Source organism: Octodon degus, unplaced genomic scaffold (genome assembly GCF_000260255.1).
Source record: "Octodon degus isolate 3935 unplaced genomic scaffold, OctDeg1.0 scaffold00116, whole genome shotgun sequence".
Lineage (NCBI taxonomy): Eukaryota > Metazoa > Chordata > Mammalia > Rodentia > Octodontidae > Octodon > Octodon degus.
This window is the reverse complement of record NW_004524692.1, coordinates 5,732,463-5,747,655: the sequence shown is the minus strand read 5'-3', so window position 1 is coordinate 5,747,655 and position 15,193 is coordinate 5,732,463. Positions and strand designations below refer to the sequence as shown.

The following is a 15,193-nucleotide window of genomic DNA, read 5'->3' as shown; positions in this document are numbered from 1 at the left end:
GGTGCTGGGGATTGAACCGCGGTCCCTGTGCTTTGCTTAGCTTAGCTTGTTCTAAGTAGGTGCTTTAGACCACTGAGCCATCTCACCAGCCCTAAGCAGGCATTTTAATCCACTGAGCTATTTGGCTGGCCTCATCCTAATCTATTTAATCAACATATCTCAACTAATGCTCTGGAAACATAACTTAGAGGCTGTTTTTCCTTTACCTTCGTTCCCTATATCAAAACTATTCATTTACAGTTCATTTATCTCTGCCAATGCTCTCAATCAAAATAATTTCATTTGCTGGGGATGGCAGTACACTCATCCAAGCCCAGTCTGAGCAACATTGTGAGACCCCTCTCCCATCGTCCAAATTATTTTCCACCTAACAAATACCATGACCAAATGAGATTCCAGATAGTCTCCCCGAACGACCCTGTCTCAAACTTGCAATGATCCTCCTGCCTCTGTATCCCAAATGCAAGGATTACAGGTGTGTACCACCGCTCTCTCTTCCATTTCTTATTTTGATTTTGTTTTGTTTTATTTTTTGAGACAGGGTCTCACTGTATAGTCCAGGCTAGTTTTTTTTTTTTTTTTGGGGGGGGGAGGCGGAACCGGGAATTGAACTCAGGCCCTTGCACTTGCCAGGGAAGCGCTTATTCCACTGAGCCATCTCCCAAGCTTTGAATCTACTATGTAACTCAGGCCAGCCTCAAATCACCAGCAATCATTCTGTCTCAGCCTCTGGAGTGCTGGGATTACAGACATGCACCACCACACCAGCATTCCATTTTTTATTCTGAGTTGCTACATTACCCACACTAGCCTCAAGTTTGTGAGCCTCCTGCCTCAGCCTCTCAGTACTATAATCCTCAGTACTGGTATTACAGGTATTTGCCATCACATCCAAGTAGAAGTACATCCTTCTTACACTGTGCCTCATGACTTAGCTATACTAACCAGATACTAAACTCTATGTCAATCTATGCTTTCCCCAACTCTTCTCTTCCTACCCTATTCCTTATTTTCTATTTCACTGTCACCTGTTTATTTGAGGGCTAAACTCAATTAGCCCTAGTATAATCATACCATAAATGGAAAAATAAATTTGTCTGATTCTCAGTTCTCCCAATTAAAAGGCCTGCTATTTCAGTTACTGACTTTGGCCAAGTTATTCAAAGCCTTGAAATTCAAGTCTCAGGGCCCGGGAGATGGCTCAGTAGGATAAGCACTTGACTGGCAAACTCAAGGATCTGAGTTCAATCCCCGGTTCCGCAGGAAAAAAAAAAAAAAAGAAAGAAATTCAAGTCTCATTACAAACAGCAATAATTGGGGTCAAGATGGTGGGCCACCCGGCTGTTGCAGCATCAAGCCAGTGGCTTGAAGGTATTCAGAAGTGGTATTACAATGCTGCAGGGTTCAATAAACTGGGCTTCATGCGAGATGATACAATATACGAAGATGAAAATGTAAAAGAAGCCATAAGAAGGCTTCCAGAAAACCTTTATAATGACAGGATGTTTCGCATGAAGAGAGCCCTGGACCTGAGCATGAAAGCATCAGATCTTGCCTAAACAGCAGTGGACAAAATATGAGGAGGATAAATTCTACCTTGAGCCATATCTCAAAGAGGTTATTCGGGAAAGAAAAGAAAGAAAAGAATGGGAAAAGAAGTAATCACATAATTGAAGTCTGTAAATGCAACTGTCTTCAAAATATTTTTATGAACTTGGTTAACTCTGAAACACAGTTCAAAAATTATCTGGTCTGCGGATACTGTACTTTAAATAAATTCCTGTTGTATTCATTGTTGTTTTTTAAAATTCTAAAAAAAACAAAAAAACCAACCAACCAAACAAACAAACAAACAAAACACCCCGGGACTGGTGAGATGGCTCAGGGGTCTAAAGCGCCTACTTAGAACAAGCTTAGCAAAGCACAGGGACCGCGGTTCAATCCCCCAGGACCACAGGCCAGTCAGCCCTGCCCCCAGGTGGGCTGAGCTGGCCACACACACACACACACACACACACACAATTTTTTAAAAAACCACCCAAATAGCAATAATTAAGTAATAGATGATAAAACAAAGGATCTAGTACAGTATGTTGTTCACTTCCATTTTATCTGTAAAGGCTGCATGTGGCTTACATTTGTAGTAGTGATTTCAAAAAGTTTGTTTTGTCTTTTTGAGACAGGTTCTTGCTATGTAGTTCAGGCTGGCCTTGAGCTCACTTTGTAGTCCACTATGGTTCTGAATTTGCACCAATCTTCCCACCTCAGCCTCCGGAGTGCTGGGATTACAGGTGTGAGCCACCATACCTGGCTTAAAAAAAGTATTTTTCACTCAGTATTTTCTCTGGAAACAGCCTTAGCATGGTGTGGTACCACTTAAGAGGCTGAAGCTGGAGGACTGCTGTGAGTTCCAGACCCGCCTGAACTCTCACACAGTGAGACCATGTCTCAACAAAACAAAACAAAACACAACAGGCTGTAATATTTACCACATTTCTTCAGTTTCCTTGGATAACTTTTTTCCAACACTCTATTCCATTTCTTTTTCACTTTCTCTTTTCTTGCTTTAAATAATTTAACTGAAATGGACTTCCACTTATTTAACTGAAGTGATTTCCATTTATTTGGATACATCTTTTCTCCACGGTGATTGACAAGATTTTCAAGCTGATATAAATATTTCATAAATATTTGGCTGTTTGGGTATACATCTGCACAATACCTCAGCAATATCTTTCAGCAAGAACCCTGAGAGTAAAGACCTGACACAATTAACTAGGTAAAATGGAAAATCTGCTCCAAATATTTGTTTCTGAGGTAAAGGCACCACACACCTGTTCCATTAAGAAAAACATCCTTACAATGCCAACCTTTTTTTTTTTTGTAAAGCAGGGTCTAAAACACTTAGCCACCAATTAGGTGAACGGCTGAGCTCCATCCCCAGATTATGCCATGAACATAGGCAATAGGTGCCAACAACTCAGGCTCCTTCCTATGGGTTCTCACAAAATGGGCTTCTCTGGGTAAGGCAGGATGGCATTTCAGTTGAACCCAAGAACCTTTCTCTTTGTCTTCTTTTTCTCATCATTTTCCTTGACATGTTTCAGAAAGGTATCGTGACTCTGAGTGTTTAATATGCTCAATACGGCCTTGTGAGATGGCTCAGTGGTCTAAAGCACCTACTTAGAACAAGCTTAGCAAAGCACAGCGACCACGGTTCAATCCCCCAGCACTACATGCCAGCCAGCCCTGCCCCCTGGTGGGCTGAGCTGGCTACGCACACACAAATAAATAAATAAAATTAAAAAAAAAAATATGCTCAATACGCACATTAATCCTCTTGGCAAGTATCTGGCCCTTAATTTGCTTGTTTACAACAATGCCAAAAGCATGCTGGGTAGCAATGTAGCCTCTTCCTGTCTTGCCATGGTAACATTCATGTGGTGTTCCTTTTTGCCCAGTATCCATTCCCTTGATGTCTACAAAATCACCCTTTTTATAGATTCTCATCATGAATACCACGTAGAACATATACTGGGGTCCCCTCCTCTTGCCTTTTATGTTGGTCATTTTAGCAAATTACTGAAAGATGGAAATTCTTGTCTAAAGGAGGTTATTGCTCCACTTTCTGTACAAACTACAGAAAACTATGATTTGTCATCCACCTTATTTTCTAACATTCAAAACTAAACTTGCTTATTACAATTTATAAACCAAGCCAGGCAGAATGGCACATGTCCATAATCCTAGCTACATGGGAGACTGAGGCAAGAGGAACACAAACTCAAGACCAGCCTGGATAGATCAGTGAGACCTTGTCTCAAAATTTTAAAAAACACAACAAAAAAACCAGGCATGGTGACTCATGCCTGTAATCCCAGCACCTGGAAGGCTGAAGCAGGACCGCTGTGAGTTCGAAGCCAGCCTGGGTCTCACAGTGAATTTAAGACCAGCCCAGACTACATTAACAAGATCCAGCTCAAAACAACAATTTTTTCTTTTAATTTAACGAAAGTCCTAAAACAAATTTATCTCTCTTCCCAAACATGCTGGCCTTCCAACATTCCCTAAGGCACTACTACATACCAAAGACAGAAACTTGAGTACATCTTTATTCTTCTTGTCTCCCTTTTAATATTCAACTCTTGTAATCCACCTCAAATTTTAAATCTACCTACATTCCAAATTGCCAGGCAGTTTCATGCCTTAATGCTTTTTAACAAATTATTACCTCCATCTAGACAATTTTCCACTTCTTTTGCTGACTTTTTCCAACCTTTAGAATTACGCTGAAGAATTTTCTCTTCTAAAAAAAAGCTTAGAGGGGGCTGGGGAGATGGCTCAGTGGAATAAGCCAAAAAAAAAAAAAAAAAAAAAAACTTAGAATTTTTTTAGAATTTATTAATACTGTGTTCTAGCCATTGTACAGAAGTTTACATGAGTTGTCTTGCTTAATACTCTAATAGTAATGAGGCAAGTGCTATTAAGTTTTTTTTGGTTTTTTTTTTCAGAGAACTGGGGATTGAACTCAGGCCTTTGCACTTGCCAGGGAAGCACTTATTTCACTGAGCCATCTCCCTGGCCTGTAAGTTTTTTACTGATAGGATGTCAGAGCAGTAACTCATGGGAGGCCATATATAAATAGTAAACAGGAGAAATGAAGTCAAAGCCAGGTTTGAGCCCAGTACATAAGAATGCTCCTATCCACCCCACTACATCATAGTTTCCATTTCCACACACCTGCCAAATCCCATGGCCTCCTGATTAGGTAGGAGTCTCTTCTATTGTCATAAAGAAGGGACACAAATCATTGTCTTTTCAGAAATGAGTCTATGACCAACATGGAACTGTCTCACCTGTTTCCTTGTATCCAGCAGAATGCCTCCTACAGTGTTGGCAAATCTGCAACATGCTGCAGCTGGCTGTTACTACTGAAAGCTGTAAAAGGTTCCCCATCACTGGCCTAGGACAGTGGTAGACCCAAAAAAATACTAGGTATTTTTATTTCACTATGTCATAAACCAATTGTTCCTCTCTCCCCTAAATCCCATAGCCCTTTATACTTTATTATTTATTTATTTATTTTTAATGCATTTGGCACAGGGTCTCACTACACAGCTTGAACTCACAGTAATGAGTACTGTTTTCAGCCTCCCCAGCACTGGGATTACAGACATGTGCTACCACACCAGGTATCATGGCCAGCTCAGTGGGGCTGGTGGGGTATGGGGTGCCAGGAACTGAACTCTAGTCCCTGCACTTGGCTAAGCAGGTGCTTAGTCCACTAAGCTATCTCACCAGGTCCTTACTTTTCTTATAAAACTTTATCTTCTGAGAGTGATGTAGCTCCATGATAGGAAAAAAGTTGCCCAACATAGTTGGGGCCCTGGGCTCAACCCCAGTTGCCTCAAAAACAAAAACAGCTGCTACCTCATATTTTGTTATTATTATTTTTTAAAATATTTTATTTACTTATTTGGTACAAGGTCTCACTACACAGCTCGGACTCATAGTGATCCTATGTCAGCCTCCCCGGTGCTGGGATTACAGGTGTGTACCACCATGCCTAGATTCAGGCATGGTGGCAGGGCATGCGGTACCAGCAATCAAACCAAGGTTCTTGCGCTTGCCAAGTAGGCACTTAGATTACTGAGCTGCCTCCCCGGCCATACCTCATATTATGTTTTTGCACATGGCATTTACCAAGGACTATGCTCCTTGATGGCAGAGGACAGTTTGGACTTTTACTTGTGTGTGTGTGCATATGTGCACACACATGTACTGGATACAGAACCCACAGCCTTCATACTAACCTACATCCCTAACCCTATTTTTTAAATTTTAAGTTAGAGCCAGGGGTATTGCTATGTAGGTCAGGGTAGCTTTGAATTCCATGATCGTCTTGCCTCAGGCTCCTACAAACTACAATCATCTGTGTGCATCACCAAGCCCGGCACTTATATGTTTTAAGACAAGGTTTCCCTAAATCAATAAATTATCCAGATTTGGCTCCAATTTGTGATCCACTGGCCTCAGCCTCCCTGAGTAAAAATCTTTACAAATACCTTTGCCTATATTAACTGTTTAATAAATAACTAGTGAACCTATGATTAAAATACTGTACCTAAAAATTAAAATACTGTACCTAGCTGGGCATGGTGGTACATGCCTGTGATCCCAGCACTCTGAAGAATGATGCAGGAGGACTGTGAGTTCAAGGCCAGCTTGGACTACACAGTGGTCCCTGTCTCAAAAACATAAAATACTGTACTTTGCTTAACACCTTCCCACTGTTTTGAACCACCAGGCTTTTTGCTAATAAAAATAACTTAAAAGCTGCCTAATGAGACAGTCATGCATGTGCCACCATGTTTCACCTGGCACCAAGACATAAAAATTACATTTTTCATTTCTATCGTGTAGATTTCTTCCCAATCCGATTAAACGCTAGCCTACTATTTGCAACCCACACTTCCAATGCCAGAGAGGTCCTTCTGATTAATTTGCCTCGCCACAGGTTTCTTTATGTCTGGAAACTGTTAGGGTTGATGGTCTCTAGATAAAGTCAATCCACCAATGAGTCCTGCACCAAAACAGTATAGAATCCTGGACTGCTGCTGGAATACGTGAGCCGCGTGGTTTCACAGAACGACGGCTACCGTCAACGTGGTAACAGACAACACGCCACGCCACTAACTAGTCCTCTGGGCTTCTTCACGAGCTGCCCTGGCCAACCACATCGCGTTCTGGGCGCTGAGCGATGGCGAGGGCAGCCACGTCCCTCTGCCCTGAGGCCCGGACATCTTCCCAGAGCCCGCGTGCCCGGCTTCCTCCTCCCGGAGACACCCCAGCACTCGGGGGCGTGGCTCTCGCCTACCCACGCGCCTCTTCGCTCCCTACAGACTCTGCCAGCTTCCCCACAGACCCTCCCCTCCGAGTGGCCACGTAACGTGCGGAAGGGCCCAGACACCCACTCCCAGCCTCGCACCGACTTCAGACTCAGCCAGGTGCCCCTGGGACGCTCTCGGCCCCTCACCTGCTCGGCCGACACCGCCCCCTTCCCCGCGCCGCTCCCGCTGCTCTTGCCGGGGCGACCACTGTTCTCCGCCATCTTCGCCGCCTGACAGGCTTCCGGCCTGCGCAGCGCCGCTCATACGTCACGTCCGGTGTAGGAGTTACCGCCCCCTCGCCTCGGTGCCGCTGGCTCCAGGCAGCTGTTCGGATCGGATCGTGTGGATGGTTTTGGCCGTGTTTTCATGTAGGACCTACTCCCTACCCCACCTGCTGCGGTGAATTCCATCTGCTGTGCTTTAACTTGTGTAACAGAAATTCCTGCCCCACGGAGAGGCGGGGAAAGCAGGCTACCCGGAGGGTGGGGACTCGGGCTGGGGTCCGGTCTTGTACCCCCTGCCCACCTTGCGGTGGTAAGGGGCGTGGGTGAACTTCCCCGCGGAAGTCTAGTGTAAGGGGAGAAACATGCTTTGTGTCAGTAAAATGCGTGGGCACAATCGAGAGCGTGACTTGAGAAACCTAAGGTTTCCCCGAGGTGACTTTTGGACTGCGGAAACGTTTGGCAGAAGGGCTGCACTTTGAGATCCCTGGAAAATGTTCAGGATCATAGTCCGCTCCTGTATCTTCTTACCTTAGGAACTGTTCTCATAGCCCGTTCTTACAGTAAAAAGTGTTTGAAGACTTGGGAGTGCCTGGCAGGGCCCTGATTCAGAGTCACAACACGAAAGGAGATATCAGAGAACCCTAGAAATGTATTGCATAAAGGGTATTTGATGTCCTGATTTCTCACCTTCCTCAGGCTGGGCTTCCTCACCAAACAGCCCCTGTCCCTTCTGTGTTCTGGACTCCGGATACGTGGACTCTCAGTACTTTGTGCTCAGTCCAGGTAACGTGTTTTGTTTTGTCCTCAGTTCCTGCCACATAGTACATATTGTGTTAACTGGATGGTGGGAGGCGTCAGCCATCTACAGAACATTTGATAGATAAGCCCCACTGGCCCTGGGTTAGTATTTTTTAAGAGCATCGGCAGAAGGAAGGCCACTTTTCTCGTCTCATTTAAACCCGTCATTAAATTTGGGTTTCTCCATGCTAGGAAATCTGAGAATCCTGCCTATGCCATCCACAGGCCCAGAGCCATGGCTAGCTCCTCATCCTCCTGGGAACTGCCTCTAGTGGCTGTGTGCCAGGTAACATCAACACCAGACAAGCAACAGAACTTTAAAATGTGTGCTGAGCTGGTTCGAGAAGCTGCCCGACTCGGTGCTTGTCTGGCTTTCCTGCCTGAGGCATTTGACTTCATTGCACGGGACCCTGCTGAGACACTCCGCCTGTCCGAGCCATTGGGTGGGAACCTTTTGGAAGATTATACCCAGCTTGCCAGGTATCAGGGAACAGGGAGGAAGTAGAATCTATGTTGGTCTATGTCTCTGGATTGTCAGATGAGGGTAGAGTCTTAAGAAGAGTTGCCAGTGTCCCCTCCCCCTCAGGGAATGTGGACTCTGGCTGTCTTTGGGTGGTTTCCATGAGCGTGGCCAAGACTGGGAGCAGACTCAGAAAATCTACAATTGTCATGTGCTTCTGAACAGCAAGGGTGAGACTTCATTACCCTTCAGCCTGTCTCTTCCTAGGCTTTTCTACCTAAACCCAGATTCTTCAGAATTTTCATTCCTCTATTTCCTGGGCCCAAGGTTTTAAGGGTGCCTGCACTTTTGTTCTTGGAGTATAAACTATCTCCTCCTTACAAGGAAGAATAGCTAAACTCGGCTTCTAAAGCACCAGCAATGAGTATTTCTTCTCCCTCTCCCTAGGATCAGTAGTAGCCACTTACAGGAAGACACATCTGTGTGATGTAGAGATCCCAGGGCAGGGACCTATGCGTGAAAGCAACTCTACCATACCTGGGCCCAGTCTTGAATCACCAGTCAGCACCCCAGCAGGCAAGGTAGGAGTTGTGAGAATGAAGGTGGGAGCAGCAGAGGGAGGGGAGTACACTGAAGCAGTTACAGAAGATAGTAAGGAGTGGGATCACGGACATACTAGATGCTGTAACAAACAGGACAAGGATGCTGAGTATGCTACTTTTCATTTCAGATTGGCCTGGCTATCTGCTATGATATGCGGTTCCCTGAACTCTCTCTGGCATTGGCTCAAGCTGGAGCAGAAATACTAACCTATCCTTCAGCCTTTGGATCTATTACAGGCCCAGCCCACTGGGAGGTAAGAGGACATCTCTTCAAAATGTAAGAACTTTCTCTTAGCTTCACTTGCTCCACACCCCTTGGTTTTACAAATTAAAAACTTGTCCGTATCCTACTTAGTGGGAAAATTCATTCCCCAGAGTAGTGTGGCTTTTATAATGTAGTAAGTCGTTAAATTATTCCTAGGCAACTATCTGAATGGTCACGAGTGCCCATTTCCTGTCACTTCCCTACTAGCTGCTCTATGTTGAGTGTGTTTTTCTCCTCAGGTGTTGCTGAGGGCCCGTGCCATTGAAACCCAGTGCTATGTAGTAGCGGCAGCACAGTGCGGACGCCACCATGAAAAGAGAGCAAGTTATGGCCACAGCATGGTGGTGGACCCCTGGGGAACAGTTGTGGCCCGCTGCTCTGAAGGGCCAGGCCTCTGCCTTGCTCGAATCAACCTCAACTACCTGCGACAGGTTCGCCAACATATGCCTGTATCCCAGCACCGCAGGCCTGATCTCTATGGCAACCTGGGTAACCCACTGCCTTAAGGTTTTTGACTCTGCAAGTTGAGATCCCCACTGTGAGGTAGTGCTGCTGTGATTTGTAGGCAGGACCCCAAGCACAGCTCCCCTTACTTGGGAAACCTTGAGTCTTGATGGAACACAAGCTCAACTTCTTGGAAAATGAGAAGGCTTTCACCTGAGCTCAGATTTCAGCTTCAGAAAAATGAAATTTTATATAGTCATTGTTTATTTCATGAAAACTGAAATTACGCTGAGGGCTGACCAGCACTAGCATTGAAAAAAAATATAATCATAAAGTCTGTGACTGGACATCTCCTTTGGGAGCTGGATGGGGAGGTGGTATTGTACCTACTAAACTAGGCTCCAGTTCTAGGCCTCCTGGCTCACGCAATATATCTCCCTACCTAAAAAAAAGTGCAACACTCAGTGCATGTCCCAGCCCCATTCTCCCAGGCCTGGGAGTGGGAGGAGGGTAGAAGAGAGGGAAAGGAAAAGGAGTCAATACTGAATTACTTTGCTTTCTCCTATGGTGCCCTCTGCCCAAGCCAGAAGAAAGCAAAGGGGAGAAGGGCTGCAGGGTATATTTATTTTCACTTGAACATGGAAAGTGTCACACTCCCCCTTCCCTTTTAGGGTGAGTGTATTTTGGTCAGCAGCCTCTTCCCATCCACCCTGTGTATGCATATACACACACACACACAGCACAATTGGGAACAGTGACTAGGCTGAGTTCTCTTATGTTACTCCCTGGAAGAGGGTTTGACAAAGGGGAGAAAGGAAGGAGCCACACCAGGCAGCAGTTTCAAGCCTTGGAATGGAGAAAAGAAGGCAGAGAGGAGCAGCACCAGAGGCCAGGAGAAGTGGAAAGGGCCACAGCTTCCGATTCTTAAAAATTCTGTAATTTGGAAGAAGATAGTTATTAATTTCCAAAATACACTTCAGAATCCAACCTTCCATACAGCTCCCTTGCTCACAGCCCTTTGGTTTTTCAGACAAAACTGAAGAGCCCTCATAAAGCCAGAAGTATTGATAATCCCTCAATGCACCCCAAAGCACTGTTCACTTCAATCCCCTACAAAGACGGTGTCCTACAGACTGCATCTCCCTACACATTTGTCTTACGGCTCAGTGGTGAGGTGGTTGCAGACACACATTAGGGTAGGTGGGGATGGGGACCAGGGTAAGCCCAGGCACATGGGTGCAGAGAGGGCTGGGGAACACCACTTCCACGCTTTGTCTTTTCCTTTAAAAAAAAAAAAAAAAAAAAAAAGGCAGGGGTGTGATTGGTTGGAAGGGCAGAGAACAAACCCCAGAACAGTCCCCAGAGAAGTGAGAAGGGGAAAGGTCAGGGCAATGCTTGCAGCATCAAGTTCCTCAGGAGTTTCTGTCGGCCCAGCTCATAGTCCTCCTCATCCACATTCACCAGCAGCTTGATGGCTTCATGCCCCACAGCTTGCTTCAGCGAGTCTGTGATGAAGACACCTTTAAGTGCCTCTAGTAATGAGCCATTGATGTAGTCGCGCCAGAATGCGTCGAGGTAGGTGAGCTCAGAGAACTTGATGTCACAGATGATGGAGCCCAGGTCCCGGGACTTGAGGATGGTGTTGGCCTGGCTAAAGCGCTCAAACTGGCGCTCAAGTGGGTCCTGCTTGTTGGAGAAGACGTTGCCTTGCAGAGCAGTGTCATGCTGGCAGTATTCAGCCCGAACCCGCAGTCTGATGTCTGTGGGACAGAAAGACGGAGCAAAAGGTATTACAGTGAGGAATAAGTTACAACCCAACTTTGAAAGCTAAAAAGAGCACACTAACAAAGGAGAGAACATACAGCTCTCTGAAATCCTTGGCTAAATGCAAGACATCTCCTTACATGGGACATGCCCAAGCAAATGTTATTCCTATCACAAAAAACCAGAAATCTTGCAGACCTGGGAGATAGCTCAGTTGAATAAGAGCTTGCCTGGCATGCACAGCATCCTGAGTTCAATCCCTGGGACTGCAAAAAAAAAAAAACAAAAACCCAAAAAAAAAAAAAAACAAACAGAACCTTGCTTATAAGAGATAGCTTCCTAATCAAAGACATCACAGTTCATTTTGTTTTATTTATTTATTTTTTTTTTGCGGAACCAGGGATCAAACTCAGGCCCTTGCGCTTACCAGGGAAGCGCTTATTCTACTGAGCCATCTCCCCGGCCCCCCCTCTGAGTATTAACTCCAAAGAGCTGAAATGTATGCTGCCATTGAGGATGAAGAGTTCTCCTGGAGACTGAACCATTTAACCTCCCTTTGCAACAGTAATCAGTATGAGCTTTGCACCAAATAACATGAACTTCCCAGGATCTCAACAGTTTTCCCTCAAGCCTACTTCATCTCTGGAATCCATGAACTTCCTCACCACAAGTCTGTTTTTCCTTGGGATCTGGTGTTACTGACTTCCGGCGTTTCCGCTGGCTCCCAAGTGTGGTTCTCCCTCGGGTTGGCCGCTTGCTACACATCTGAGGACCCGAAGTGGGGCAGCACACCACAGGATAATGGGGAGGCACTAACCAGAAAGTAGAAAGAAAATACAGTAAGGTAAAGGCAGAAATTCAAACACTCTCCTGGGAATGTGGAGGGAATCACTGAGACTTAGTACTGACAATACTGTCAGTACCATGACCTGAAAGGACACAATATAAGAGCAACAGGGCACAGATGAAGCATTCATACCTCACCTGATTGTTTTATGATTAGATGTGAGGAGACAGCTTCCTTTCATGTAAGCTGGCAAAACCAGGAATGTGATGGGGTCAGTGTCCTCTTGCTTAATTATGCAAATTAGGAGTAGTATCTTCTCACCTGTTTTAGGGGGCTGGGGAGGCCTCGGTTCTGAATCACTGAGGGTTCTTGGGGTCACATAACGAATTGACGTCTCCTCCAGATACTTGTCTACAAGGTCAGGGCACACTGTAGGAGGGAGAAAAGTCATTCAGGGGAAAGTACACCCTTCACTTGTTCCGGCAGGCCTCGAGATTTTTTTATATTTTTTGTACTTAGTATAGGGTCTACAAGGTCTCACTACACAGCTGGGACTCGGTGATCCTCCTGTTTTCAACCTACCAAGCCCTATGATTACAGGCACATGCCACCACATCCAGTCTCAGTCACTGTCTCAGCACACCCAAGGCATGGGGCCAGCATGGAATGCCGCTGGGGATCGAACTCTGGTCTCTGTGCCTACCTAAGTAGGCACTTTAGTCCACTGAGCTATCTGGCCAGGCCTCAAGATTTATTCTAGGCACTCCCAAAGGTCAAACCCTCCTCCAGCCTGAACTCCTATGATGCTCACTCCAGGCTTCCCAGAACTACTCCCTGATTCCAGCAAGCCCAGCCACCCAAAAACCCTCACCAGCCCTTCTCCTCTTGAGGGTGACGTAGGGCAGCAGGTCATGGCGAGTGATGATGCGTAGTAGCTGCAGCACCTGGCGAAAGTTACTCTCATCACAGCGGCCCTGGCGCTCCAGAGCCAGTAAGAAGTCACGTCCATTTCTGATGAGTCCACGCTCATGGTCATCAATAACATCAACAAAGAGGAAGGAAAGCACACGCACATCTCTGTGTGTTAGGTGGGTGCCCACGATGTCAAACATGCGGTGCAGGCTGTACAGCCCATGTTCTTGCTCTCCATGCTCTTCTGGCCACACCTGGCTTGCCTGCCGCTTTATCCCCGCCATGCTGGGGGCTCAGGAACACAACGCTTTCCAGAATCTCTGCTCAGCAGCTATAATCCCCAGTGCGCTGTGAGGATAGGGCAACAACCTATGAGTCATACAATGACAGGAACCAGTTTTATTCATCCTACTGCCTAACATGATACCTGGTACAGATTACTGCTTAATGTATATTTATTAAATGTTTTTAAAGTGTTTGTTAAATAAGGCCTACCAAAAAAAAGCCTACAAAATCTATACCCCCCCCCCAAAAAAAAATCTATACCCAACAAATGATACCCTCTGTCCAGATTCTTTTTCTTTGGCGGAACTGGGGATTGAACTCAGGCCCTTGCACTTGCCAGGAAAGCACTTATTCTACTGAGCCATCTCCCCAGCCCACTCTGTCCAGATTCTACTGAAGAAATACAATCACTTTTGAAATGAGAATGTTGTCTCAACTTTAGCACTGCTTACTCAGCAAAAGTTGTTAGATATTATTCCTCCTGCTCCCATAACAATGCTTTCCTTTCTTGAAAACCTAAAACGTTGCCTTCTTTCCTCCTCAGTTCACTTCATTTCTTGTTTGTTTTTAATAGAGTACCACTATGTAGCCCAAGCTGGTCTTGAACTTGTGAGCCTCATGCCTCAGCCTTTTAAGTGCTGAGATTACATGGTGTACTACCACACTTGAATTTCAAAATAGGGAATTCCCTCTTAATCAATATGAAAGGTGAGGTGTATTACATGTACTCAGGAATTAACAATAAGAAAAGTGAAAAACTTCAATTACAACTAGTTTATATCATTAACAAGTTATGGGGCCAGCCAGATAGCTCTCAGCAGATTAAAGTGCCCTGCGTAGGCAGACACAGGGACCAGGGTTTGGTTCCCCCAAAACCCATTTGCTGTGCCCACCCTGCCCCTGGGGCACGCTGAGCCGGAACTGACACTGGGCAGGGTGGCACACGCCTATAATCCCAGCACTTGGGAAGTTTGAAAACAGGAGAATCACTGAGTCTAATCTGTGTAGTGAGACCCTGTACTAAATACATTAAAAAAAAAAAAAAAGTTGTAGAGCAATGTGATATACTCCTACCTAGTACTAGAAATTAAACCTAGGATCTTTATACTGATCTACATCCCCAGGCATTTTTAGTTTTGTTTTTGTTTTTTACTTTATTTATTTATTTTTTTGGCGGAACCGGGGATTGAACTCAGGCCTTTGCACTTGCCAGGGAAGTGCTTATTCTACTGAGCCATCTCCTCAGCCCCTTCGCCATTCTTACTTTAAGACAGGGTGTCACTAAATCTACACATTGACCAGGCTTGGCTCTAACTTTCGATCCTCCTGCTTAAATTGTAGGCGTGCACTACCACACCTGGCAGTTGTATAACTTTAGGCAAGTCACTGACTTCAAAGCCTCTGCCCTCATCTACAAAACAGGGATTGAAAAAATAATCCAGTGAGAAAATGGACACACATATTACTATTTTTGGACACTTCACTTGATTCAAGTACCCCCCCAAAGCATACGTACACACACTACTTTGTAAACCTTATATAAATGGTCATGAAATAAGACATTCACGATGTAAGCACCAGGCACAGCAACACATGCCTATTATCACAGCACACAGGAGGCTGAGGCAGGAGGATTACTGTGAGTTCAAGAGCAGCCTAGGCTAAAAAATGAGTTTAAGGCCAGCCTGAACTACAGAGCAAAATCCTATTTCAAAAAGAAAAAAAAGAAAAAAAAAAAAAAAAAAAGAAAGAAAGAAAGAAA

General features: G+C 45.2%; 3 protein-coding genes and 1 pseudogene across 11 annotated transcripts in view; 2 read left to right on the top strand and 2 right to left on the bottom strand.

Moving 5' to 3' along the window:
- The window catches only part of Pfdn2 (prefoldin subunit 2), an 11,336-nt gene extending 4,194 nt beyond the window's left edge, over nucleotides 1-7,142 (bottom strand). Inside the window, exon 1 of the mRNA XM_004639975.2 lies at nucleotides 7,037-7,142. Within this exon, the coding sequence (XP_004640032.2) occupies nucleotides 7,037-7,111 (75 nt within the window). The 5' untranslated portion in view covers nucleotides 7,112-7,142. The remainder of the gene's footprint in view (nucleotides 1-7,036) is intronic.
- On the top strand, nucleotides 1,326-1,676 carry LOC101584321 (annotated as a pseudogene).
- Nucleotides 7,143-7,160: 18 nt separating the features above from the next.
- Nit1 (nitrilase 1) lies at nucleotides 7,161-10,147 on the top strand. 7 transcript variants are annotated; one of them, XM_004639910.2, is made up of 7 exons: nucleotides 7,161-7,258; nucleotides 7,811-7,897; nucleotides 8,138-8,392; nucleotides 8,499-8,602; nucleotides 8,820-8,953; nucleotides 9,103-9,228; nucleotides 9,479-10,147. In XM_004639910.2, coding segments are annotated over exons 1-7 (975 nt in total). In that variant the 5' UTR covers nucleotides 7,161-7,256; the 3' UTR covers nucleotides 9,746-10,147. The 7 variants fall into 7 exon arrangements, with proteins under 7 accessions (XP_004639967.1, XP_023555539.1, XP_023555538.1 ...); XM_023699771.1 differs by having other exon boundaries at nucleotides 7,163-7,258; nucleotides 8,105-8,392; nucleotides 9,479-10,022; XM_023699770.1 differs by having other exon boundaries at nucleotides 7,171-7,289.
- A 146-nt stretch (nucleotides 10,148-10,293) lies between these two features.
- The window catches only part of Dedd (death effector domain containing), a 12,195-nt gene continuing 7,295 nt past the window's right edge, over nucleotides 10,294-15,193 (bottom strand). For all 3 annotated transcript variants that reach the window (XM_004639912.2, XM_004639913.2, XM_004639914.2), the window contains 4 exons: nucleotides 13,106-13,494; nucleotides 12,556-12,663; nucleotides 12,113-12,259; nucleotides 10,294-11,443 (listed from right to left, as the gene is read on the bottom strand). In XM_004639912.2, the coding sequence (XP_004639969.1) occupies nucleotides 11,067-11,443; nucleotides 12,113-12,259; nucleotides 12,556-12,663; nucleotides 13,106-13,430 (957 nt within the window). In that variant the 5' untranslated portion in view covers nucleotides 13,431-13,494 and the 3' untranslated portion in view covers nucleotides 10,294-11,066. The remainder of the gene's footprint in view (nucleotides 11,444-12,112; nucleotides 12,260-12,555; nucleotides 12,664-13,105; nucleotides 13,495-15,193) is intronic.

What these genes read in the sequence shown, in the direction of transcription:
- Nit1 (XM_023699769.1), top strand. Translation starts at nt 7,237, where the DNA reads ATGGTTTTGGCCGTGTTTTCATGTAGGACCTACTCCCTACCCCACCTG. An exon ending in TCCCTACCCCACCTGCTGCG is followed by an intron (nt 7,290 to 7,810) that starts GTGAATTCCATC and finishes CACCTTCCTCAG; the next exon opens with GCTGGGCTTCCTCACCAAAC. An exon ending in TGTGCTTCTGAACAGCAAGG is followed by an intron (nt 8,603 to 8,819) that starts GTGAGACTTCAT and finishes CCCTCTCCCTAG; the next exon opens with GATCAGTAGTAGCCACTTAC.